Genomic DNA, 22340 nt, shown 5'->3' with positions numbered 1-22340 from the left:
AAAAAATTAGCCAGGCATGGTGGCATGTCCCTGTAGTCCCAGCTACTTGGGAGGCTGAGGCAGGAGAATCGCTTGAACCTGGGAGGCAGAGGTTGCGGTGAGCGGACATCACGCCACTGTACTCCAGCCTAGCAACAGAGTGAGACACCATCTCAAATTTAAAAAAAAAAAAAAATTCATGTGACTCATTTTATTGCAGTGGTAACTGAGCCCACAATATTTTCAAAGTATACCTTTTCAAAAAATTAGATTATCTATATTCACACTTCATTTTATCTCAAATTCTTCATCTGTCCCATTCAAATAAATCTCATATTTTAAAAACAAATTTTAAAGGATGATTTACTTTCTAAACATGTTCAGTTTATACGACACTACATATTTTTCTCTCCATACAAATTTAGAAGAAAAAATAATGAAAAAGGCTACTGGTTATATAACTGGCCAGTGTTGGAAGTGCTTGTGAAAAAAACCATGATCAGTTTTTAAAAAATTGTTTTTTTTTTTTACACTTAGGAGAAGGGGATAAAACTCACTGCATGAAAAGCAACCGCTCCAAAAAATCATGTATCTTCAAAAACATTTTATTCCTAGGTTTAAAAAAACAAGTAACTTTTAGATTGTTCTCACATTTCCCTCCTTCCTACCCTTGAATTTAACCTTATAATAAAGGCAAGTGCAATTTAGATAATATATTACCAGTAGTTGTTAACTTGCTAAGCAATAGTTTACTCAAGTAGGCATTTTCTGGGCTGTTATGGAAAATGCCAAAGTAAAAATGCTTATTAAATTCAATTTAGATCATATCTGTCTCTTCTTCCTTGTTAAAAGCAATTACTATGGAAGAAAATAAATTAAGCCTAATAATGTCACTCATTACAAAGTTGGGTACTATCAAATTTTTATGGCTTTTATAGGTAGTTGCTAACAGATTGAATGATTTTAACACTTTCTTATAATCTGAAGAAAGCAAATTTCTGCAAACATAATGGGACAAGTAAAGATGAAATAATAAAAGACAGTAGAAGTGGTGGAGAAAGGAAATTTAAAAAACAAATGAAATGAGGTACAGATGGACTTCGCTTGTAACTTATGAAATTAATGAAGACAACAGCAAAGACAAAAGCCTAAACGGATTAATATCTAAGGAGGGAAAACATAAGCAACAAAGAAAGTGCAGCTTCAAATACACGTAAGCCTTACTATCACATTTGGGATTAAGTAAAAAATAAGTAAATAAATAAACATGCACAGGCCTCAGAGAGAACCTAATTGAGCTGAAGTGGAGTTGTAGAGAATCACATTCAAGGTCAAAGTAGATTAAACTTGCCTTCCACTTTCCATCATCCTATTCAGCGAAATGAAAATAACTTTGGGGAAAAAGAGTTTACATAAATTTTTTTTTCTGATATTCCCCTAATAAATTCTCTCACTAGAAGGAAAAAACAAAAGGAACATTTCCCTTAACAGTTTGTATCTTCAAATAAGATTCATAAAAATTCTCGAATGGTTTTAAGAAAAAATAACCAACCGCTGTTTACACCACGAACTGCAATGTGTTACATGCTATAAAGGAAAGTGAAAATAATAGAATCACAGGATTAAAAGTAATTTTGAGGCTGGATGCAGTGGCTCACATCTGTAATCGCAGCACTTTGGGAGGCCGAAGCGAGGGATCACTTGAGGTCAGGAGTTTGAGACCAGCCTGGCCAAAATGGTGAAACCTTGTCTCTACTAAAAATACAAAAATTAGCTGGGCGTGGTGGCAGGCACCTGTAATCCCAGCTACTTGGGAGGCTGAGGCAAAATAATCGCTTGAACCTGAGAGGCAAAGGTTGCAGTAAGCCGAGATCACCCCACTGCATTCCAGCCTGGGTGACAGAGCAAGACTCCATCTCCAAAAACATAAAAGTAATTTTGAGAGCTTATTCCCTTATCCTTAATTCATATAACCAAAGAAGCTGCTCACAATTTACAGACTTGAAAAATAAGGGCCTTCAAATTACAACTGTATTTAATACTGTAATATTAACAAAGATTTAATTGCTTGTTTAAAAATTCAAAACCACAATTCCCCTAGCAAGTGTGAACTGTTACCATTTAAAGAAAGTAACAGGGATAATCACATTCATGAAATACTTTTTTTAACCTGATGCTATGCTAGTCACCACAATGACCATCGATTGTACTTTTGTTCTGCCATTAATAAATTCTTAGACCATTCACTACTGAATTACTGTTTAAGCTGGCAAACTGAGGTAAAATACTGAACAACCTGAGAAGTCACAAGTACAGTCAAAGTCCACGGTACAAAACTACTGAACCATACTCCCTCTTTATATAATATATAAACTGCTAAGTTTAAATGTCATCCACTCGTTGGGTTAAAAGTCTTCTCCAGATACAATCTAAACTGTGAGGAAAAAGTGAATTCTAAATTCCACATAAATTGACTTCTACTGTGCCTTTCTTTTTGCTTGAAAACTCTTCAAACATTGCCACTGATTCGGTTTCACCTGTTGGTAATGAACACAGAACTCATTGTGGGTAAAAACAAACCAGTGTGTGAGAAAAGTAAGAGAAGTTATCAGATATACAGGGGAGTGAAACAAGTAACTGAAAAACACCTCAACCACAACACTTCCCTCTCTCCTAAAGAAGGCATTTTGAATTTTGATATTCTAGTTATCTCTTTCATGAAAAATTTTATAGGTTCCAAAAGCTCCCAAGTTGCGTACTCACCTGGTTCATCTGAGTCCTGAATCCGGGCTTTTATGTCTGCTAAACTAGGCTCTTGAGAGATGGAAGCCGCTGCCCCCTCCTCTGGGTCCTCTACCTTAGTCACAGTAAAATGTGGCATTGTTATAGTTAGGTAATACTTTGCTCTTTCTGTATTTAAACTTCCTTCCAATTAGTTTTCCCTGCCTACCTCTTCCTTGCTGTCCTTTCAGACTGTGATTCCTGCCCATAGGAGACAGCGGCTGGGATTCGGGAAGTACTTTAAGCTCACGTGACCTACAGCCCTGAGGGAGTGGAGCGCTTGAAGACACGCCTTCCACAGTGTTTATCATTCACTTAAAAGGATTAAGCACTCCACCCTCGCTTATTGTTATTAACCTGAAGAACCCCAAGAACAGTTTAGCCTGCTTTCCCAAAGCTGCCGAAACCTGGAGACTGGACAGAATTCATAGTGAACTACTGTCCACCGCTTGCTCCTCTATTTATTTCCTTCACTGAAGTTGTCATCCTTATCTGCACGTCATGATCTCAACCTCTGCCCTCATATTTCACACAAGAAAGATTAGGGAACAGTTCACTTTTTTTTTTTTTCCTTTTTGCGACAGGGTCTCGTTCTATTGCCCAGCCTGGAGTGCAATGGCGCCATCTCAGCTCACTGCAACCTTCGCCTCCCGGGTTCAAGCGGTTCTCCTGCATCAGCCTCCCAAGTAGCTGGACTACAGACATGCGCCACCACTCCCGGCTAATTTTTTTTTTTTTTTTTTTTTTTTAGTAGAGACGGGGGTCTCACCATGTTGGTCAGGTTGGTCTCAAACTCCTGACCTCAAATGATCCGCCCACCTCGGTCTCCCACAGAGCTGGATAAACAGGCATGAGCCACTGTGCAGGCCAGGAACGGTTCATTTTATACTGTCCTCTTTAAAGAAAGGCTGGCACTACATCAACCTAGAATATGAAAGATACGGCTGTGCGCGGTGGCTCACGCTTGTAATCCTAACACTTTGGGAGGCCAACGTGGGCGGATCACCTGAGGTCAGGAGTTCAAGACTGGCCTGGCCAACATGGGAAACCCCATCTCTACTAAAAATACAAAAAGTAGCTGGGCATGGCAGCGCATGCCTGCAGTCCCAGCTGCTCAGGAGGCTGAGGCAGGAGAACCCCTTGAATCCAGGAGGCAGAGACTGCAGTGAGCCGAGATCGTGCCACTGCACTCCAGCCTAGGCAATAGAGCAAGACTGTCTAAAAAAAAAGAAAGAAAAAAAATACATATATATATGTTTAAAGAGTTCAGAACTTTTGTATTGTACAGTGGTTGTTTCAAAGAAAATAAAAAAAGTCCCAGAAAATCCCTTTAAGTGGTGTATAGTTCCTTTAGCATATACTTAAATATTTAATTCTTGATATATTTTACCAGACAACTGTGTCAAGTTCTCAACTGACAACTTTAGAGTATGAGGTTCTACCTCTGTACTTAGTAGGGCAGTTCAGTAAATTGAACCCTGTGTAATGTCCATATTGATGATGTAGTATAAGGCCTCTGTTATTGGCAATGCCTTCCATCTGACAAGTAAGGTTGTGCTAAATTTAACTGAAGCAATGATGCTTTGAATTCTTATTCATTCAGTTATATACCACTTCTTGCAGCACTATTCACAACAGCCAAAATATGGAATCAACTTAAGTGCCCATCAACACATGAGTATGTAAAGAAAACGTGGAATATATGGAATATATACACAACAGAATACTATTCAGCCATAAAAATGAAATCATGTCACTTGCGGCAACAATGGATGGAACTGGAGGTCATTATGTTAAGTGAAATAAGCCAAGCACAGAGAGACAAATATCACATTTTCACTCATACATAGGAGCTAAAAATGTGGATCTCATGAAGATAGAAAGTAGAATGGTTGTTACCAGAGGCCAGAAGTGTAGGGGGAAGGGAGGATTAAAGAGAAAAAAAGAAGGTAAATATAAAAGCACAATCACGTTGATAATTGATTTAAGCTAGCAAGAATACAGGCCTTGTTTTGGAATAAACATTTTTTTTTTTAAAGGAAGAGACAAGCCAGGCGAGGTGTCTCACACCTGTAATCCCAGCAGTTTGGGAGGCTGAGGCGGGCGGATTACGAGGTGAGGAGATCGAGACCATCCTGGCTAACACGGTGAAAGCCCGTCTCTACTAACAATACAAAGGGCTAATATCCAGAACCTACAAAGAACTCAAACAAATTTACAAGAAAAAAACAAACAACCCCATCAAAAAGTGGGCAAAGGATATGAACAGACATTTCTCAAAAGAAGACATTCATACAGCCAACAGACACATGAAAAAATGCTCATCATCACTGGCCATCAGAGAAATGCAAATCAAAACCACAATGAGATACCATCTCACACCAGTTAGAATGGCAATCATTAAAAAGTCAGGAAACAACAGGTGCTAGAGAGGATGTGGAGAAATAGGAACACTTTTACACTGTTGGTGGGATTGTAAACTGGTTCAACCATGATGGAAAACAGTATGGCGATTCCTCAAGGATCTAGAACTAGATGTACCATATGACCCAGCCATCCCATTACTGGGTATATACCCAAAGGATTATAAATCATGCTGCTATAAAGACACATGCACACGTATGTTTATTGCAGCACTATTCACAATAGCAAAGACTTGGAATCAACCCAAATGTCCATCAGTGACAGACTGGATTAAGAAAATGTGGCACATATACACCATGGAATACTATGCAGCCATAAAAAAGGATGAGTTTGTGTCCTTTGTAGGGACATGGATGCAGCTGGAAACCATCATTCTTAGCAAACTATCACAAGAACAGAAAACCAAACACCACATGTTCTCACTCATAGGTGGGAACTGAACAATGAGATCACTTGGACTCGGGAAGGGGAACATCACACACCGGGGCCTATCATGGGGAGGGGGGAGCGGGGAGGGATTGCATTGGGAGTTATACCTGATGTAAATGACGAGTTGATGGGTGCTGACGAGTTGATGGGTGCAGCACACCAACATGGCACAAGTAGACATATGTAACAAACCTGCACGTTATGCACATGTACCCTAGAACTTAAAGTATAATAATAATAAAAAAAAAAAAAAAAAAAAAACTTAGCCGGGCATGGTGGCGGGCGCCTGTAGTCCCAGCTACTCAGGAGGCTGAGACAGGAGAATGGCGTGAACCTGGGAGGTGGAGTTTGCAGTGAGCCGAGACTGCGCCACTGCACTCCAGCCTGGGCGACCGACCGAGAGTCTGTCTCAAAAAAAAAATTAAATAAATAAAATAAAATAAAGGAAAAGAAAACCCTACAAATATATACCACTTCTAAAAGAGAAGGAAATCAATGAAGATCTAGTTTGTACTCTGCATTGCACTAGAAATTTTACATCACGATCTCATTTAATCAGCCCAAAAACAGAAACATTAGGCTAAGAAACTTGCCCAAAGTCACCACTGTAAATGGTGAAACTCAACTTTAAAACCTCTAATGCCCTGAGCTAGGCAACATAGAGTACGTTTCAAAGAAAGAAAAGTCATAAACACTCACCTAAATTTTATTTCATTGGCTCCTAATAGCACTGGTTTGGCTGCACAGGTTCTCTCCTACGGTGAACTATATATAAAAGTGCAGGGGCATAGAAAATTGAAGGCAAAGTTAAAGTAGTACAGAAAAAGCTGAGAGAAAATTAGTAAAGCTGAGGTGTGTGATGTGCATGGACAGTGATTAAAGAAGGTGGGATGTGAGAAATAGCTATTTAAAGTACAATACACTATCACAATGAGGTATCACTACACACTCAACAAGATGGCTAAAATTCATAAGACTAAAAACACCAAATTTGGCAAGACTGTGGAACAAAAAGAACTTTCACACACTGTTGTTGGGGGTATAAATTAGTACAACCACTATGGAAAAGGGTCTGACACCTTCCCCTATAATCTGGCAATTCCACTCATAGGTATTTACCCTTAAAAATGAAAATATATTCCCACAAAAGGACTTGTACAAAAATGTTCACAACAGTTTATTCATAATATCCAAAAAACTGGAAACATCTTAGGTACACATTCACAAGAGAATGGATAAAGTGTAATACAGTCATACAAAGGATTACTATTCAGCAATAAAAAGGAATAAACTATTGATATGTTCAACGACATAGATGAATCTCAAAAACCTTATGGCTAGGTGAAAGACACTTTAAACAGAAGAGTACATAATATGTGAATCCACTTTCATAAGGTTTTAGAACAGACAAAACTACCTATGATGCAGAAAAAGCAGGACAATGGTTGGATTTGGAAGAATGGAGATACAGATTAAATGGGACTGGGTCTGAAAGAACTTCCTAGAGTGATGGTAACATTCTACATATTGATGGGGTTTAGGATTCCACAGGTGCATGCATTTGTCAAAACTCAGCCAATGTTCACTTAAAACTTCTGCCTTTGCTGGGCTTGGTGGCTCACGCCTGTAATCCTAGCACTTTGGGAAGCGGAGGTGGACAGATCACCAGAGGTCAGGAGTTCGAGACCAGCCTAACCAACATGGAGAAACCCTGTCTCTACTAAAAATACAAAATTAGCCGGGTGTGGTGACGCATGCCTATAATCCCAACTACTGGGGAGGCTAAGCAAGAGAATCATTTGAACCTGGGAGGCGAAGGCTGCGGTGAGCCAAGATCATTGCACTCCAGTCTGGGCAACAAGAGTGAAACTCTGTCTCAAAAAAAAAAAAACTTGTGCCTTCACTGTATGAAGTTTACTTCAAAAGAAAAAAGCTGCAGTTACTGAATTCTAATTCATAATTATGAATTATAAGTTCTAATTCATAATACATTGTGAAGTATTTGTGGGAGGTGAACTGATTCTGCAATTTACCTTAAAATGCATACAATAGGATATATGGACACTTATGTAAAAAGACAAATATAATAAAATGTTAATGATAGAATCTGGGTAGTGGGTGTATGGGTGTTCACTATAAGTCTTTCGACTTCCTGTATGCTTGAAATTTTTCATAATAGGCTGGGCATGGTGGCTCACGCCTGTAATCCCTGCACTTTGGGAGGCCAAGGCAGGCAGATTATTTGAGATCAGGAGTTTGAGACTAGCCTGGCCAACATGGTGAAAACCCGTCTCCACTAAAAACACAAAAATTAGCCGGGCATGATGGTGGGCGCCTATAATCCCAACTACTTGGGAGGCTGAGGTAGGAGAATTGCTTGAACCCGGGCTGGTGGAAGTTGCAATGTGCTGAGATTGCATCACTGCACTCCACCCTGGGCGACAGAGTGAAACTCTGTCAAAAAAAAAAAAAAAAAAAGAGAGAAAGAAAAAAGAAAATTTTCATAATAAAATGTTGAAAAAATACAATGGACACCATTATGAAAATGAATAGGCAAGTCACATACTGGGAGAAAATATTCACAAAACATATACTTGACAAAGGAGATCTGTATCTAGAAGATATAAAAATTCCCTACACATCAATAATATGAAGACAAATAAAATGGGCAATAGATTTAAACAACTGACAAAGGAAGATACGGAAACCACTAAAAACCGTGGAAAAAGTGCTCATCCCTGGCCATCAGGGAAATGCAAATTAAAATGACAATTTAAAACAAGGGTCCCCAACCCCTGGGCATGGACTGGTACTGGTCCCTGGCCTGTTAGGAACCGAGCCGCACAGCAGGAGGTGAGAGGCAGGCAAGCATTACTGCCTGAGCGCCGCCTCCTGTCAGATCAGCGGCAGCATTAGATTCTCATAGGAGTGCCAACCCTATCGTGAACTGCACATGCGAGGGATCTAAGCTATGTGCTCCTTATGAGAATCTAATGCCTGATGACCTGAGGTGGAACAGTTTCATGCCAAAACCATGCCTGTCCCCCACCTTACTCTGTGGAAAAATTGTCTTCCATGAAACCAGTCTCTGATGCCAAAAAGGTTGGGGACTGATGATTTAAAAGACTGTTGGCATCCAGGCATGGTGGCTCAGGCCCGTAATCCCAGCACTTTTAAGGGCCAAAGTGGAAGGACTGCTTGAGCTCAGGAGTTTGAGACCAGCCTGGGCAACATGGTGAAACCCTTTCTCTACCAAAATTCAGAAAAATTTAGCCAGGTGTGCTACTGCATACCTGTAGTCCCCGCTGAGGCAGAAGGATTGCTTGAACCTGGGAGGTTGAGGCTGCAGTGAGCCCTAATTGTGCCACTGCACACCAGCCTAGGTGACGGAGTGAGATCTTGTCTCAAAAAAGAAAAAAAAAAGACTTCTGGTAAAGACGTAGCACAAACATCAGTGGGGAGTGTAAAATGGCACAATCATTTTGGAAAAAGTTCCAGTAGTTTTTTATAAATCAAAAACACATGCCTACCCTAAGAACCAGCAATTCTTGTTCTCAGTATTTTTACCCAAGAGAAATAAAAGCATAAGTCCACAAAAAATTCAAACAAATATGTATATAACAGCTTTATTCATAACAACCCAAGCAGGAAACAGCCCAGGTATCCATCAATAAAATAGCCAACCTGTAGTATATGGCACACGATGAATTATTATTCAACGATAAACAGGAATCATACAGGTATGAAATATTTACATTTTTATACTTTAAAAAAATTATGGTATTTTAAAGTAATAAGGTATAAAGGTAAGGCCAGGGCAAAAGGGGCATTTATAATGGCATTACTCCCATAGAGCTTTACATATTAGGCCAAATCTTATACATATTGTATTTATGTTACTAATTAGTTTCAGTAAAACACATTATTTGTGACTATATTATACCTGCTAAAAAATAGTTAGCATGCCCATTCTTCAGAGGAATGGGTCTATTTTGGGGTAGTATTTTGACATTGCAACTTAATGTGTTACACTAGCATAGCTCAGAATTCATAATAACCAGTATTTTGTTTTATTAAACCCATTTATTAAAAAAAACAATTTAAGTTAGATTTAGTGAAAAGATTGAAACAATTAAGGGAAAGTCAGTGGGAAATTATTTTCAATATAAGGATTCTCTATCAGAGGGCTACTGGTAAGGAAACAGCAGTCTCCATTCCACACTCCGCACCCCTTCGAGTGCGGTATCATTTAGAAGGTTAGGCGAACATGAAAGGATGTGAACCACTGTTTTAGAACACTTCCTTGCAAATTATCTCTGGTAAAGAACTTTTTTTTTCTTTGAATTTCCAATTCATTATGGGCAAATAATTTTGCTAAAAAACAGTAAAAATGAATTACTAGAAAAATAAAATATATACCAAATATAAGCCCCAATTTGTTATTATTTGATTTGACAGACATAAATTTGTTCTATCAAACTGCTATGCAAGTTTCTAAAAACTCAATTTCCGAACTTATCTCCTCACACATAATAAACAGCTCGTGGGCCAGCACTGTCTTGCACTACACTCTAAATAGTTCTGTGTTAGAAAATGCTGTAAACATCTTACAGGAGAATGAGCAGTTCACCACTTACATTTAGGGTTACTACTATAGCTGGAGTCTGAAAGGTACAGTCTCATTCTTAAGTAGAAGATGTACACACATTTTCCTTATTTATCATATTCAGCAAACCCTTTTATCCCTCTGCAACTGAGACAGGAAATGTTAGTGAAAAATATAAAAATGATCACAAATTCTAAATTTTGCCTTACTATGTATAAAATTATTAAAAGAATTGAATGAATCAATTACTTTGGTAAAGACCAACTATCACGGGATGGCAAAGGCTTACAGCTTAAGCCTTTTAAATCTTGACTTGAAACTGTCTATGAAAATGGATTTTTATGAGATGTTATCAGTGGTGAATATATAATGAATTTGGGGGCTAAAACTAAAAATAGAAGAATGAAATGTCATACATCAGAAATGAAACCCTGAGTAACTGAATGACTGTGTTCATAGCTGCCAGCGCTACCTCTTTGGTTGGTGATCTACATATTTATAAATATCTAAAAGACATTATTTTCTGTTGGATTCATCATATTGTAGAGTAAGAAGGGCAAAGAGTTCTCCAAGTTAAAAGCCTCAGGAAAGGCCGGGCGCGGTGGCTCACGCCTGTAATCCCAGCACTTTGGAAGGCCGAGGCGGGCGGATCACAAGGTCAGGAGATCGAGACCATGGTGAAACCCCGTCTCTACTAAAAATAGAAAAAATTAGCCGGGCGCAGTGGCGGGCGCCTGTAGTCCCAGCTACTCGGGAGGCTGAGGCCGGAGAATGGCGTGAACCCGGGAGGCGGAGCTTGCAGTGAGCCGAGATTGTGCCACTGCACTCCAGCCTGGGCGACAGAGCGAGACTCCGTCTCAAAAAAAAAAAAAAAAAGCCTCAGGAAAATCTCATGCTTTAACTGAGACTGAAAGGATCATGCATTTACTCAATAATATTTGAGTGCCCACTATGTGCCAAGAAATAGGAATGAAATGGAGAGCAAGACACTGTTCCTGCCCAAGGAGCTCAAGGTCTTACCCAATTAACTATAGACTCAAAGGCAATATAAAACTAGGATTACATGTCTAATGCACTATAAGCAAAGAATGAACCTTGAGAACACAACACAACACCACCTGCCCAGTTACTTTTTCAGAGACCTAAAAGTTGTGTCTTCACTAGAGGAAAGAATAGAGTAGGATAGCTGATGGCTAGCTAATTTGATAGCTACTTCAGCCACTTCGGCTGATGATCCAAATACTAAAGCAGGCATTATCAAACGCCTCTGAGTCCTCAGTTTCCACTGTTGCCTCTTTCACAATATCACAACTCTTTATAAAAGGCTGCCACCTTTTTCCTTAGTCTGACGTCAATATAGCCCAGGTATGACAGACAGAACCTAAGAATCACCAACCAAAGACGTAGCAGTGGCAGCTATGAACACAGACATTGAGTGACTCAGGGTTTCGCTTCTGATCTAAGACATTTCATTCTTCCATTATGAAATGCTTGCTAGGGCCGGGCACGGTGGCTCAAGCCTGTAATCCCAGCACTTTGGGAGGCCGAGACGGGCGGATCACGAGGTCAGGAGATCGAGACCATCCTGGCTAACACGGTGAAACCCCGTCTCTACTAAAAAGAAATACAAAAAACTAGCCGGGCGAGGTGCTGGGCGCCTGTAGTCCCAGCTGCTCGGGAGGCTGAGGCAGGAGAATGGCGTAAACCCGGGAGGCGGAGCTTGCAGCGAGCTGAGATCCGGCCACTGCACTCCAGCCTGGGCGACAAAGCAAGACTCTGTCTCAAAAAAAAATAATAATAAAAATAAAGAAATGCTTGCTAGATTAAAAATGGGCTCCTAGCCGGGCGCGGTGGCTCACGCCTGTAATCCCAGCACTTTGGGAGGCTGAGGCAGGCGGATCACAAGGTCAGGAGATCGAGACCACGGTGAAACCCCGTCTCTACTAAAAATACAAAAAATTAGCCGGGCGCGGTGGCGGGCGCCTAGAGTCCCAGCTACTCAGGAGGCTGAGGCAGGAGAATAGCGTAAACCCAGGAGGCGGAGCTTGCAGTGAGCCGAGATCGCGCCACTGCACTCCAGCCTGGGCGACAGAGCGAGACTCCGTCTCAAAAAAAAAAAAAAAAAAAAAAAAAAAAAAGGGCTCCTAATCAACACAAAAAAGTATATAGAAAATAAACCTGACATTAAGCAACATATTGTTGAAACTAAGGACATATTTCTAAAAATGTGAGAAAAGGAAAATGAAAACACAACCCAAAACAAAATGTTTTAGATCTACTGAGACTTGGGTCAAAATCTTCGTTAGCTTTAGGAAAGAAGGATTAATGTAACTAAATCAATAACTGTTGATGTAACTCAGCACTACTACACTGCTCTAGGCACATAATTTGTGTAAAAGACAATGAAATACATATCCTTATGCCAGATTTCCTTTTAGGAACATAGAATTTAAGTTATTCAGATAATATGTCATTTTATTACTTTTTTTTTTGATACAGGGTCTTGCTCTGTCACCCAGGCTGGAGTGCAGGTGCATGATCATGGCTCACTATAGCCTTGACCTCTTGGACTCAAGGAATCCTTCCATCCCAGCCTCCCAAGTAGCTGGGACTACAGGTGCACAGCACCACACCCGGCTTTTTTTTTTTTTTTTTGTAGAGATGAGGTTTCACTATGTTGCCCAGGCTAGCAATTATGTCTTAATAAATGTTTCAATAGGGCCAACTACTATTAGCGTACCAGAGAAAATGCAATGTAATGACAAAAATGCTGGTCTTAGAATTACATGTGCCTGGGTTCAATTCATTATTCTTCAATTTATTATTTGTATGACCTTGGGCAAGTTACTTAACCTTATCAACCTCAGGTTTCTCCTGGATAAGATAAATTTCATCTTAGTACAGAATAAAATGACTTTTTTAAAAATGAAAAAATACCAAAACTGATCATTTTTCAAAAGGGAAAAGAACTGACCTCATCTAATAGGGAAGAACATTTTTCTTTTTTTTTTTTTTTTTTTTTTTTTTGAGACGGAGTCTCGCTGTGTCACCCAGGCTGGAGTGCAGTGGTGCGATCTGGGCTCACTGCAAGCTCCGCCTCCCGGGTTTACGCCATTCTCCTGCCTCAGCCTCCGAGTAGCTGGGACTACAGGCGCCCGCCACCACGCCCGGCTAGTTTTTTGTATTTTTAGTAGAGACGGGGTTTCACCATGTTAGCCAGGATGGTCTCGATCTCCTGACTTCGTGATCCACCCGCCTCGGCCTCCCAAAGTACTGGGATTACAGGCTTGAGCCACCGCGCCCGGCCTAAGGAAGAACATTTTTCTATTCCTATCAATTCTTAAAATTTCATTTGAAATGTACCATGCTGCTGAACCAGAAAAAAATAAACTGAGCATAATCTTTTGCATGCATCTTAGGATGTAAATTAGCCAGCTGTGAAAAAAGACTGTTAACAACAACAACAACTTTAGCCAGGCACAGTGGCTCATGCCTGTAATCCCAGCACTTTGGGAGGCCGAGGTAGGCGGATCACAAGGTCAGGAGTTCGAGACCTAAACATAGTGAAACCCCATCTCTACTAAAAATACAAAAATTAACCGGGCATAGTGGCACATGCCTGTAATCCCAGCTACTCAGGAGGCTGAGGCAGGAGAACTGCTTGAACCTGGGAGGCGGAGGCTGCAGTGAGCCGAGATAGCCCCACTGCACTACAGCCTGGGCAACAGAGCGAGACTCCATCTCAAAAAAAAAAAAAAAAAAGAAAAAATTAAATATGGTAAATGCAAATGCTCTCAAAATAGAATAAAGGTAAATTTTGGTTAGATTCTATTTCTCATAGCTCCTCAAAGTGAAAAATGTACATGTGTACATAGTTTTTAACTTATTAGTGTTCTCTCTTCTCTTTTTTTTTAAACTAGCAATATGAAAAATAAATAGCTTCACCCCAAAGTAAATGTTGACCTGTCTGGTAAAACGAGAGAAACTCAGGTGCTACTCTGCCAAAAATTAAAGTTGTTTACCAAATGGTAATGACTATAAACAGATGAATGTCATCAATTGAGTTTCTTGCTCAAGTCCACGACAAATATAACGAGCATTAGCAATGCCATAATAAAACTATAAACAAAAACTGCCACTGGTTAATTTAGCTAGAAAACTGGAGACTGAAACCCAGCTCTGAGCTAAGATAACAGGAAATTTTAAAAAGAAAAAAAAAAAAAAGACTAAAATTAGAATTAAGACCTGTCATTTCCTAACAATGTGGCTTTTGTTTTCTATTTCTATGGTTTTCAACTACAAAAACTGATATTTTAAGAAGAAAAAACCTTCAGCCCCTACATTTTTTTCAGTTAAGACATCCAAAGGTAACTTCAAAATTTCAGGTTTCACATAGCCTCTCAGACTGACTGACTTACAATACTGATTTGATTCTGAAATCTCGTTAAGTATAAATTCCACTTTAACAGTAGCTTAAAAATTCTTCAAAAGTAAAAGGCACCTGACTATCAGAAATGTTAAAATACGGTAATGTACACACCTTAGAGCTGAGCAAATATGGTGATAGTGTTTCCTACTAATCAGGTATTGAACTTCTGCCATTAAGGCAAGGTGCTGTATGCATGTGTATATGGTGTATGTTCTGCAGTTTTGTACTTGTACCTTCAAATGTAATTGTTAAGATTCTTAAAAAGTATACCAGGGCCAGGTGCAGTGCGTCATACCTGTAATCCTAGCAGCTTGGGAAGCCGAGGTGGGCAGATCTCTTGAGCCCAGGAGTTCGAGACCAACCTGAGCAACGTGGCAAAACCCCATCTCTACCAAAAGCAAATACAAAAATTAGCTGGGCATGGTGGCGCATGCCTGTAGTCCTAGCTACTCGGGAGGCTGAGGTGGGAGGATCGCTTGAGCCCAGGAGTTCAAGACTGCAGCGTACTACAGTTGTGCCTCTGAATAGCCACTGCCTACCCAAGTCTAGCCTGGGTAACAGAGCTAGACCCCGTCTCAAAAAATATATATATATATACACTGAAGCACTAATTACAGGGTTTTAACAGAGAATAGCTGCTTGTTTCTCCATATACTTGTAAAACTTATAAAACTTCATTAAAAGAATACATTGGTTTAACATTCACAAAATTGAAATGCTCATAAGTCTACACTATAGCTCTCCAAACTTTCATACCTACTCCTCAGAAATACACATCACCAAAAACTTAAACACATGTAACTTCATTATTCTGAAACATCAAGCTCACCAGCTACAGCTTTGTAGACTGTGCACAAGGGCATTAAGCCAGAAGGGCAAGGGGAAGGGGGTTGAAATCCAGCTTGCCCTTCTCCAGTGAAGCCATGATGGCTCAGGGCACAAAGGGGTGCCCTTTTACAATTTGCACAAAGTTCTTAGTAGTCCAGAAGTATATGTTAGACACGAAGGGCAAAAGAAGCAGCAGCCATAATTCAAAAGCTTACAGCATTATAAGTTGCCTTAAATGTCAGCATTAGAAATATTCCCCTTCTTCTAACAGCTTTAAAATGGGAAAGCACGACTTTCATAAGGTTCCCAGGTTTGCAGGAGTACCTTCTTTCTTTTGTTTCCTTCCATTCCAGTAAAGGTAGTATCAACATTTACGAGAATTTGGAATCTAGAAACATGCCACCGAGAAGAATTTGGGCTCATGATGGAAAGACTTAGTGAGGACATAGAAGAGACCACCAAAGATCAAAGACAAGAAGTTGAGGTAATCACTGTATCAATCACTGATATTTAATCAAATATCTACAGTATTCTAGGACACACTCAATAAAAGAAAATCCTTTAATTGTAATTTAACCTTTTTAAAAATTGGCCCGGCATGGCAGCTCATGCCTGCAATCCTAGCACTTTGAGAGACCCAAGTGGGAGGATCACTTGAGCTCAGAGAGTTCCCAGACAGCTTCAAAGATAAAAGCTAAGAAATAGTAAAATGTACCTTTTACTCTACTTCAACAAATTATAAACAGTTGCTAATCTTGTTTTGTCTCTCTCTCCCTAACTCTTTTGGGGAGGAGTGGGGAAGAAGGAGCTGGAGTACATTTCATTTAACCTGTAAACACTTCAATATATATCTGTATAGATAACAGCTTTACGTTACCACAGTGTCATAAACATCTCTAAGAAAATTAACACTTTCTTAATATTGTTTAATACCATGTACATGTTCAAATTTCCCCCACTTGTGTCAAAAGTATCTTTTTTCATTTGTTTTATGCACATCAGAATCCAAACCAAGTTCACACACTGCATCTGGCTGAAATGGCTCTTTTTATCTGTAACAGCTTTCCCTCTCTTCCCATCACTCCTCCTCCGCCCCATCCCAATTATTTGTTGAAGAATCTAGTTATTCAATAAGACTTTCCATATTCTGGATTTGGCTGATTGCTTCTTGTGGTGTAAAGCAGTATATTATAAAGTTTAATCTGGCTATGGAGTATAGAGAAGAAAGGAAAAACAGTTTAGGTCTACAACCAAAATGTTTTGGACAAGTGATACTGAAAAGCTTTTTTTAAAGAAAAAAAATCTAAGGCCAGGCATGGTGGCTCACACCTGTAATCTCAGCACTTTGTGAGTCTGAGGTGGGCTAACTGCTTGAACGCAGGAGTTCGAGACCAGCCTGGGCAACATGGTAAAACCTCATCTCTACAAAAAAAAAGTTAGCTGGGCATGGCGGTGTGCACCTGTGTTCCCAGCTACTCAAGAGGCTGAGGTGGAGGATTGCTTGAGCTCAGAAAGTTGAGGCTGCAGTGAGCTGTGATCACACCACTGTATCCAGCCTGGTTGACAGAATGAGACCCTGTCTCAAAAAACAAAACAAAACAAAACAAAACAAAAAAAACACAAAAAACTATCAAGAGGATGCTTTCAGGCAAGCTAAGAAGGTACCAAATCAATGTATTTTAGCTCACTATTAGAATGCCGAGGTAAAACATGGATAGTATTTAATAATTATATAATATAGAAGATATATTTAAGAGAAAGATAATAGTCCAGCCTGGCCAACATAGTGGAACCCCATCTCCACTAAAAATACAAAAATTAGCTGGGTGTGGTGGCGCATGCCTGTAGTCTCAGCTACTGGGGGCTGAGGCAGAAGAATCACTTGAACCCGGGAGGCGGAGGTTGCGGTGAGTGGAGACCATGCCATTGCACTCCAGCCTGGGTGACAGAGTGAGACTCTCTCTCAAAAAAGAAGAATAAAAACAAAACAAAAGAAAGTAATAGTCACCTATGATTGGCAATACAATATAATTCACTTATTTTAGTGTGTGGCTAAGAATGATAATTTTGTTTTTTGTTGGATTTTGTTTCTCAGGGTAGAGGTATTTTTTATTTTTATTTTGATGTATTTATTTGAGACAGAGTCTTGCTCTGTCACCCAGGCTGGAGTGCAACTTCTGCCTCCCAGGTTCTCATGCCTCAGCCACCTCAGTAGCTGAGATTACAAGCAAGCACCACCACACCTGGAAAAGTTTTCACATGTTTAGTAGAGACAGGGTTTCGCCATGTTGGCCAGGCTGGTCTCGAACTCCTAGCCTCAAGTGATCCTCCCGCCTCGGCCTCCCATAGTGCTGAGATTACAGGCATGAGCCACCATGCTCAGCCTAGAGGCATTTTTTGAAAAGTTCTCTAGATCATTTCATTATGCAGCCAGATGAAGTAGCACTGCTGTAGTACATACATTAATATGCCCTTATCAGAGTATGTTTTTAATTTGTCTCTTGTTCTTAAGTCTACAAGATCTTCAGCTCAATGTATACTTACTGTGTACAAGTTATATGGGATATCACATATTATACTAGGTATAAATAATTTTGTATCCTTGTCCTCAAGAACCCTACAGCATAGTTGAGAAAGATAGTATGTAAATAAAAACAAAATACAGTGATATAGGTATTATAGCAATATAGGGACAAAAAGAGCCTGGTTTATTATATCTGGATATAGGGTTCAATCAGAAAAGGTTTCAGAGAGGACACGCCTTCTTAAAGAAAGGACTTATCTAAATTACTTTTGTGTCTCTAACATCTCTCACAAAAACTTGGTTAACAGCCAGTCTCAAAGTTGTTATACTTAGACTTCAACTCTTCACTTCAGAAACCCACTTCAAGGCTACACACCAGATCACATTACATGAGAAATGCTCTACCTCTGAAATTGCTCACTCCAACAACATTCAATCATCTGACCACAGTCTTTAACCTTTCTACACTTTTCACCACACTTTACCTTATCAAGTCCTCCGGTCTCTTAGTGTCTCTATTTTATCTCAGTTGATCATTTTCCTTTGCTGTATTTTTGCATGTTTTTATTGTTGGACTTATACAGCATTATAATTTATATACAAATGTGTTTGCTTTCTCTATTAGATCACAACTTTCCTTAGGACAGATAACGGATTCTTTTTCTCTGTCTTTAACACCCAACATCTTTAACAGCCAGCCAGTGCCTTATCCTTAATAATTGCTCAGAGTAATAAATATTTGGTGAAGGAATAAGTAAAGTGCCCTAGTCATTTTCACCACTATACCATGAGATCTGCAAAGGCAGAAACTATATGTTATCTGTATATTCCCTACAATTAATACCAGACTGCCTCATACATATCAGCGTCTCAGGGAGTATCTGTTGAATTATAAAAGGTTGAAATGTATTACGGACTGCAGGCAGGGTGTGTGGTTCACACCTGTAATCCCAGAACTTTAGAAGGCTGAGGCAGGAGGATCATTTGAGGTCAGGAGTTTGAGACCAGCCTGGCCAACAAGGTGAAACCCTAACTCTGCTAAAAATACAACATTTAGCTGGGTGTGGTTGCAGATGCCTGTAATCCCAGCTACTTGGGAGGCTGAGGCTGGAGAATCACTTGGACCCAGGAGATGGAGGTTGCAGTGAGCCAAGATAGTGCCACTGTACTCCAGCCTGGGCGACAACGCGAGACTTCATCTCAAAAAAAAAAGTATTAGGGACTGCAAATGACATATAAAAACATGCTTTATAGCCACATGGTTATAAAGCACATGTCAAAAATGTTCATCCTAGCAGAGGCAAAACAATGTAAGAAAGAGCACTAGATAAAGGTCAGGAGGCCTGAACTTCAGTCTTGGCTTTGCAATTATGTGATCTACAAATAACCGTCTCTATAAGCCTTAGTTTCCTCATTTATTTTGTTATTTTTTTAGTCTAATCTATTGGGGTTTTAAGTCTCCTCATTTGTTAAAATGTGGTTTGATCAGAATGAGATTCTAGATCATTAGCTCTAACATGTGGTGCTTTTCAAACAAATTACTATAAAAGTGACACACTATAAATATTTAAAAATTGTATATGCCCTTTATTGTTTTGGTAAAAGAAAATCCACTCTTTTTTTTCTTTTTTTTTTTTGAGATAGAGTCTCGCTCTGTCACCCAGGCTGGAGTGCAGTGGCGTGATCTCAGCTCACTGCAACCTCCGCCTCCTGGGTTCAAGCAATTCTCCTGTCAAGGCCTCCTGAGTAGCTGGGATTACAGGTGCACGCCGTCATGCCTGGCTAATTTTTTGTATTTTTAGTAGAGACAGGGTTTCCCTGTGTTTCCCAGGCTGATCATGAACTCCTGAGCTCAGGCAATCCACCCGCCTCGGCCTTCCAAAGTGCTAGGATTACAGGCGTGAGCCACCGCACCCAGCTCCACTCTATTTTTGTAACTGACTTTCCAGAGGCATCCACTCTCAACAGTTTCTTTTGTATCTTTAAGGCATTCTTCATACATAAGCTAATACACCGCTAAGATTCTTGATTTTACCAACTAGACAGTCCTATAAATTCAAATGGAGCCTTGCCAAAATGAAAGAAAAATTACTTTGATAGCAGAAAGAAAACTGTCTACTCAGAAAGCCAGTAGCAGAAAAAATTAAAACACACTGAAATAAGTATTTAAAACTTCATGTGGGGCCGGGTGCCATGGTTCACGCCTGTAATTCCAGCACTTTGGGAGGCCAAGGTGGGTGTATCACCTGAGGTCAGGAGTTTGAGACCAGCTTGACCAACATGGTGAAACCCCACCTCTACAAAATACAAAAAATTAGCCAGGTATGGTGGCGCATGCTTGTAATCTCAGCTACTTGGGAGGCTGCGGCAAGAGAATCACTGGAACCCGGGAGATGGAGGTTGCAGTCAGTGGAGATTGCACCATTGCACTCCAGCCTGGGCAACAAACTCCATCTCAAAAAAAAAAAAAAAAATCTTCATGTGTCACCCCGTTTGTGTGATGTAATGTGAGTAAAAGACATATGACAAGAAACTTCAGGTGGGAAGTTTCTCTACATGAAGAAATGTGGGAGGCATGGGGGAAAGAAGACTCATACTAGTGTCACAACCACAGAAGGATGTATAAGGGTCAAAAAATTCAGAGAACTGTAAATACTAAAATAGCAAACTAATTGTGAAATGTACTATGAGCTTAAGGATGGTCAACTGTAGAAAGGATGCAGTTGTTTTCTATATTAAAGGCAGCCTAGAGGAAAACGTACATTAACATTAGGCCCTTTTCTTCACAACAGCAACCTTTGAAGATCTACATCTAAATCTAATAAGGGCTTTCACATACTGAGAAGCCAAGGGTGAAATAATTATGTTTCTAAGTGGTTTCTTCTAATGGTGGGGAAAATTTATCACATGATGACGGTCATCATAAGAATTTTTTTAAATATAGAAAGAAAAAGAGATAAAAGGTAGGTCACTGAGAAAGTAGACAGTTCCACAAGAATAGGGCAAAGTGCTCTCTAATGGCCAGACTATTAATTTGCCTTTCATCTGGGTACCGGAGAATATTTAAACATTAAGTAAGGAATGTGTTACATAGAGAACCAAGCTTTTAACATCTGTAACCACGTAAACAAACATAAATTTCACTTAGACGTGTCCCCATTTTTACCCCTGTAATCCCCATTTTTATCCCTGTAATGTAAAAGGATACCACTGTAGACTGTAAAGAATGCCTAAGGGTAACATCAGAACCGCAGACTGGACAAGGATCCTGTTCTGCTGGTCTCACACATTACTGAAATAAGTCCACTTTTCCAAAGAATAAAAATACAATTCCATACCATTTAAGTCACAAGTCTAACAAGCTAAACTATAAATTACCTAATGATAATTACAACATTAAAAAATTAACACTGGTATAGTCTTTATCTGGTATTTTTACAACCTAAATACAAGCATGATGGATAAAAACTAAAACCACAATTTGGAATTAATTTGGAGGAAGAGGAAATGATAAATTTTTACTCCACACTGTAATTTTAATACAAAGTATGATATACTGTAAAATTTGTCAAAAAGTTGAAAACAGTAAAGTCTGAGAACCAACCTATAATATCTCCATAAAAGAAAAAATGATTAGTCAAGGATGAGTGAATTTTAGAACTGTAAACTTTACCAAATCTACCTTGTCTCCACATATTAAAAGCACACACAGAATAAGGGAACTAAAATCATTCTGGTTTACTGAACCCTTTAGGTTAAAAGGAACAATATTTCCTGACACCGGAAAATGGTGAGTAAGCCTTGCTTTCACAAGACAGTGGGTGAGGCTACGGTTTTCAAATTTGGGTGGGATATTATTTTAAGAGTCTTTAAGGAAAATTTTTATCACTAAAAGATTATATTAGTTACAACACAGCATAAAACTAAATATATAAAGCAGTACAGGTCTCAAACTTTTAAATTTCAGAGTCCAAAAAATGTTATGATGTCCCCATTTTCTCTCTTCTCTCTCTTCCATCACCTCTTCCCAGTACATCAAATAAAACCAAGCCAGCTGACACACACCAACTGGTTTAGGAAGCTAAAGGTCTGTAGCAGTCAACATGAGCCAGGAGTGGCTTGTGTGCTACCTGCTAACTGTAAAGACTCATCAGACTTTCCATGTAAAGCTCAGAGAGAAAAAATTACATGGGAATCAGGCCCTAAAAGCCTTTTTAGAAGTCTTCCATTTGACAGAATAGCACATTAGATCTACCCACCATCACCCTGAGTGGGCTTAGCTACTTGCGTCAAGGTCTCCATAAAAACATAGATTTCAAAAAAGAATTTTGCAATGCACA

General features: G+C 39.5%; 1 protein-coding gene across 3 annotated transcripts in view; it reads right to left on the bottom strand.

The window, feature by feature from the left end:
- The window catches only part of LOC105463644 (solute carrier family 12 member 6), a 107630-nt gene that overhangs the window by 83676 nt on the left and 1614 nt on the right, over nt 1–22340 (bottom strand). The window contains exon 1 of one of the 3 annotated variants that reach the window (XM_011710846.3): nt 2743–3003. The exons of the other annotated variants lie outside the window; for them this stretch is intronic. Within the exon in view, the coding sequence (XP_011709148.1) occupies nt 2743–2860 (118 nt within the window). The 5' untranslated portion in view covers nt 2861–3003. Of the gene's footprint in view, nt 1–2742; nt 3004–22340 lie in introns of those variants that run through there. 3 annotated transcript variants of the gene reach the window in all.

This window comes from Macaca nemestrina, chromosome 7 (genome assembly GCF_043159975.1).
Source record: "Macaca nemestrina isolate mMacNem1 chromosome 7, mMacNem.hap1, whole genome shotgun sequence".
NCBI classification, from domain to species: Eukaryota; Metazoa; Chordata; class Mammalia; order Primates; family Cercopithecidae; genus Macaca; species Macaca nemestrina.
Note: the sequence above shows the minus strand (reverse complement) of the source record. Positions and strands in the feature narration are given on the sequence as shown.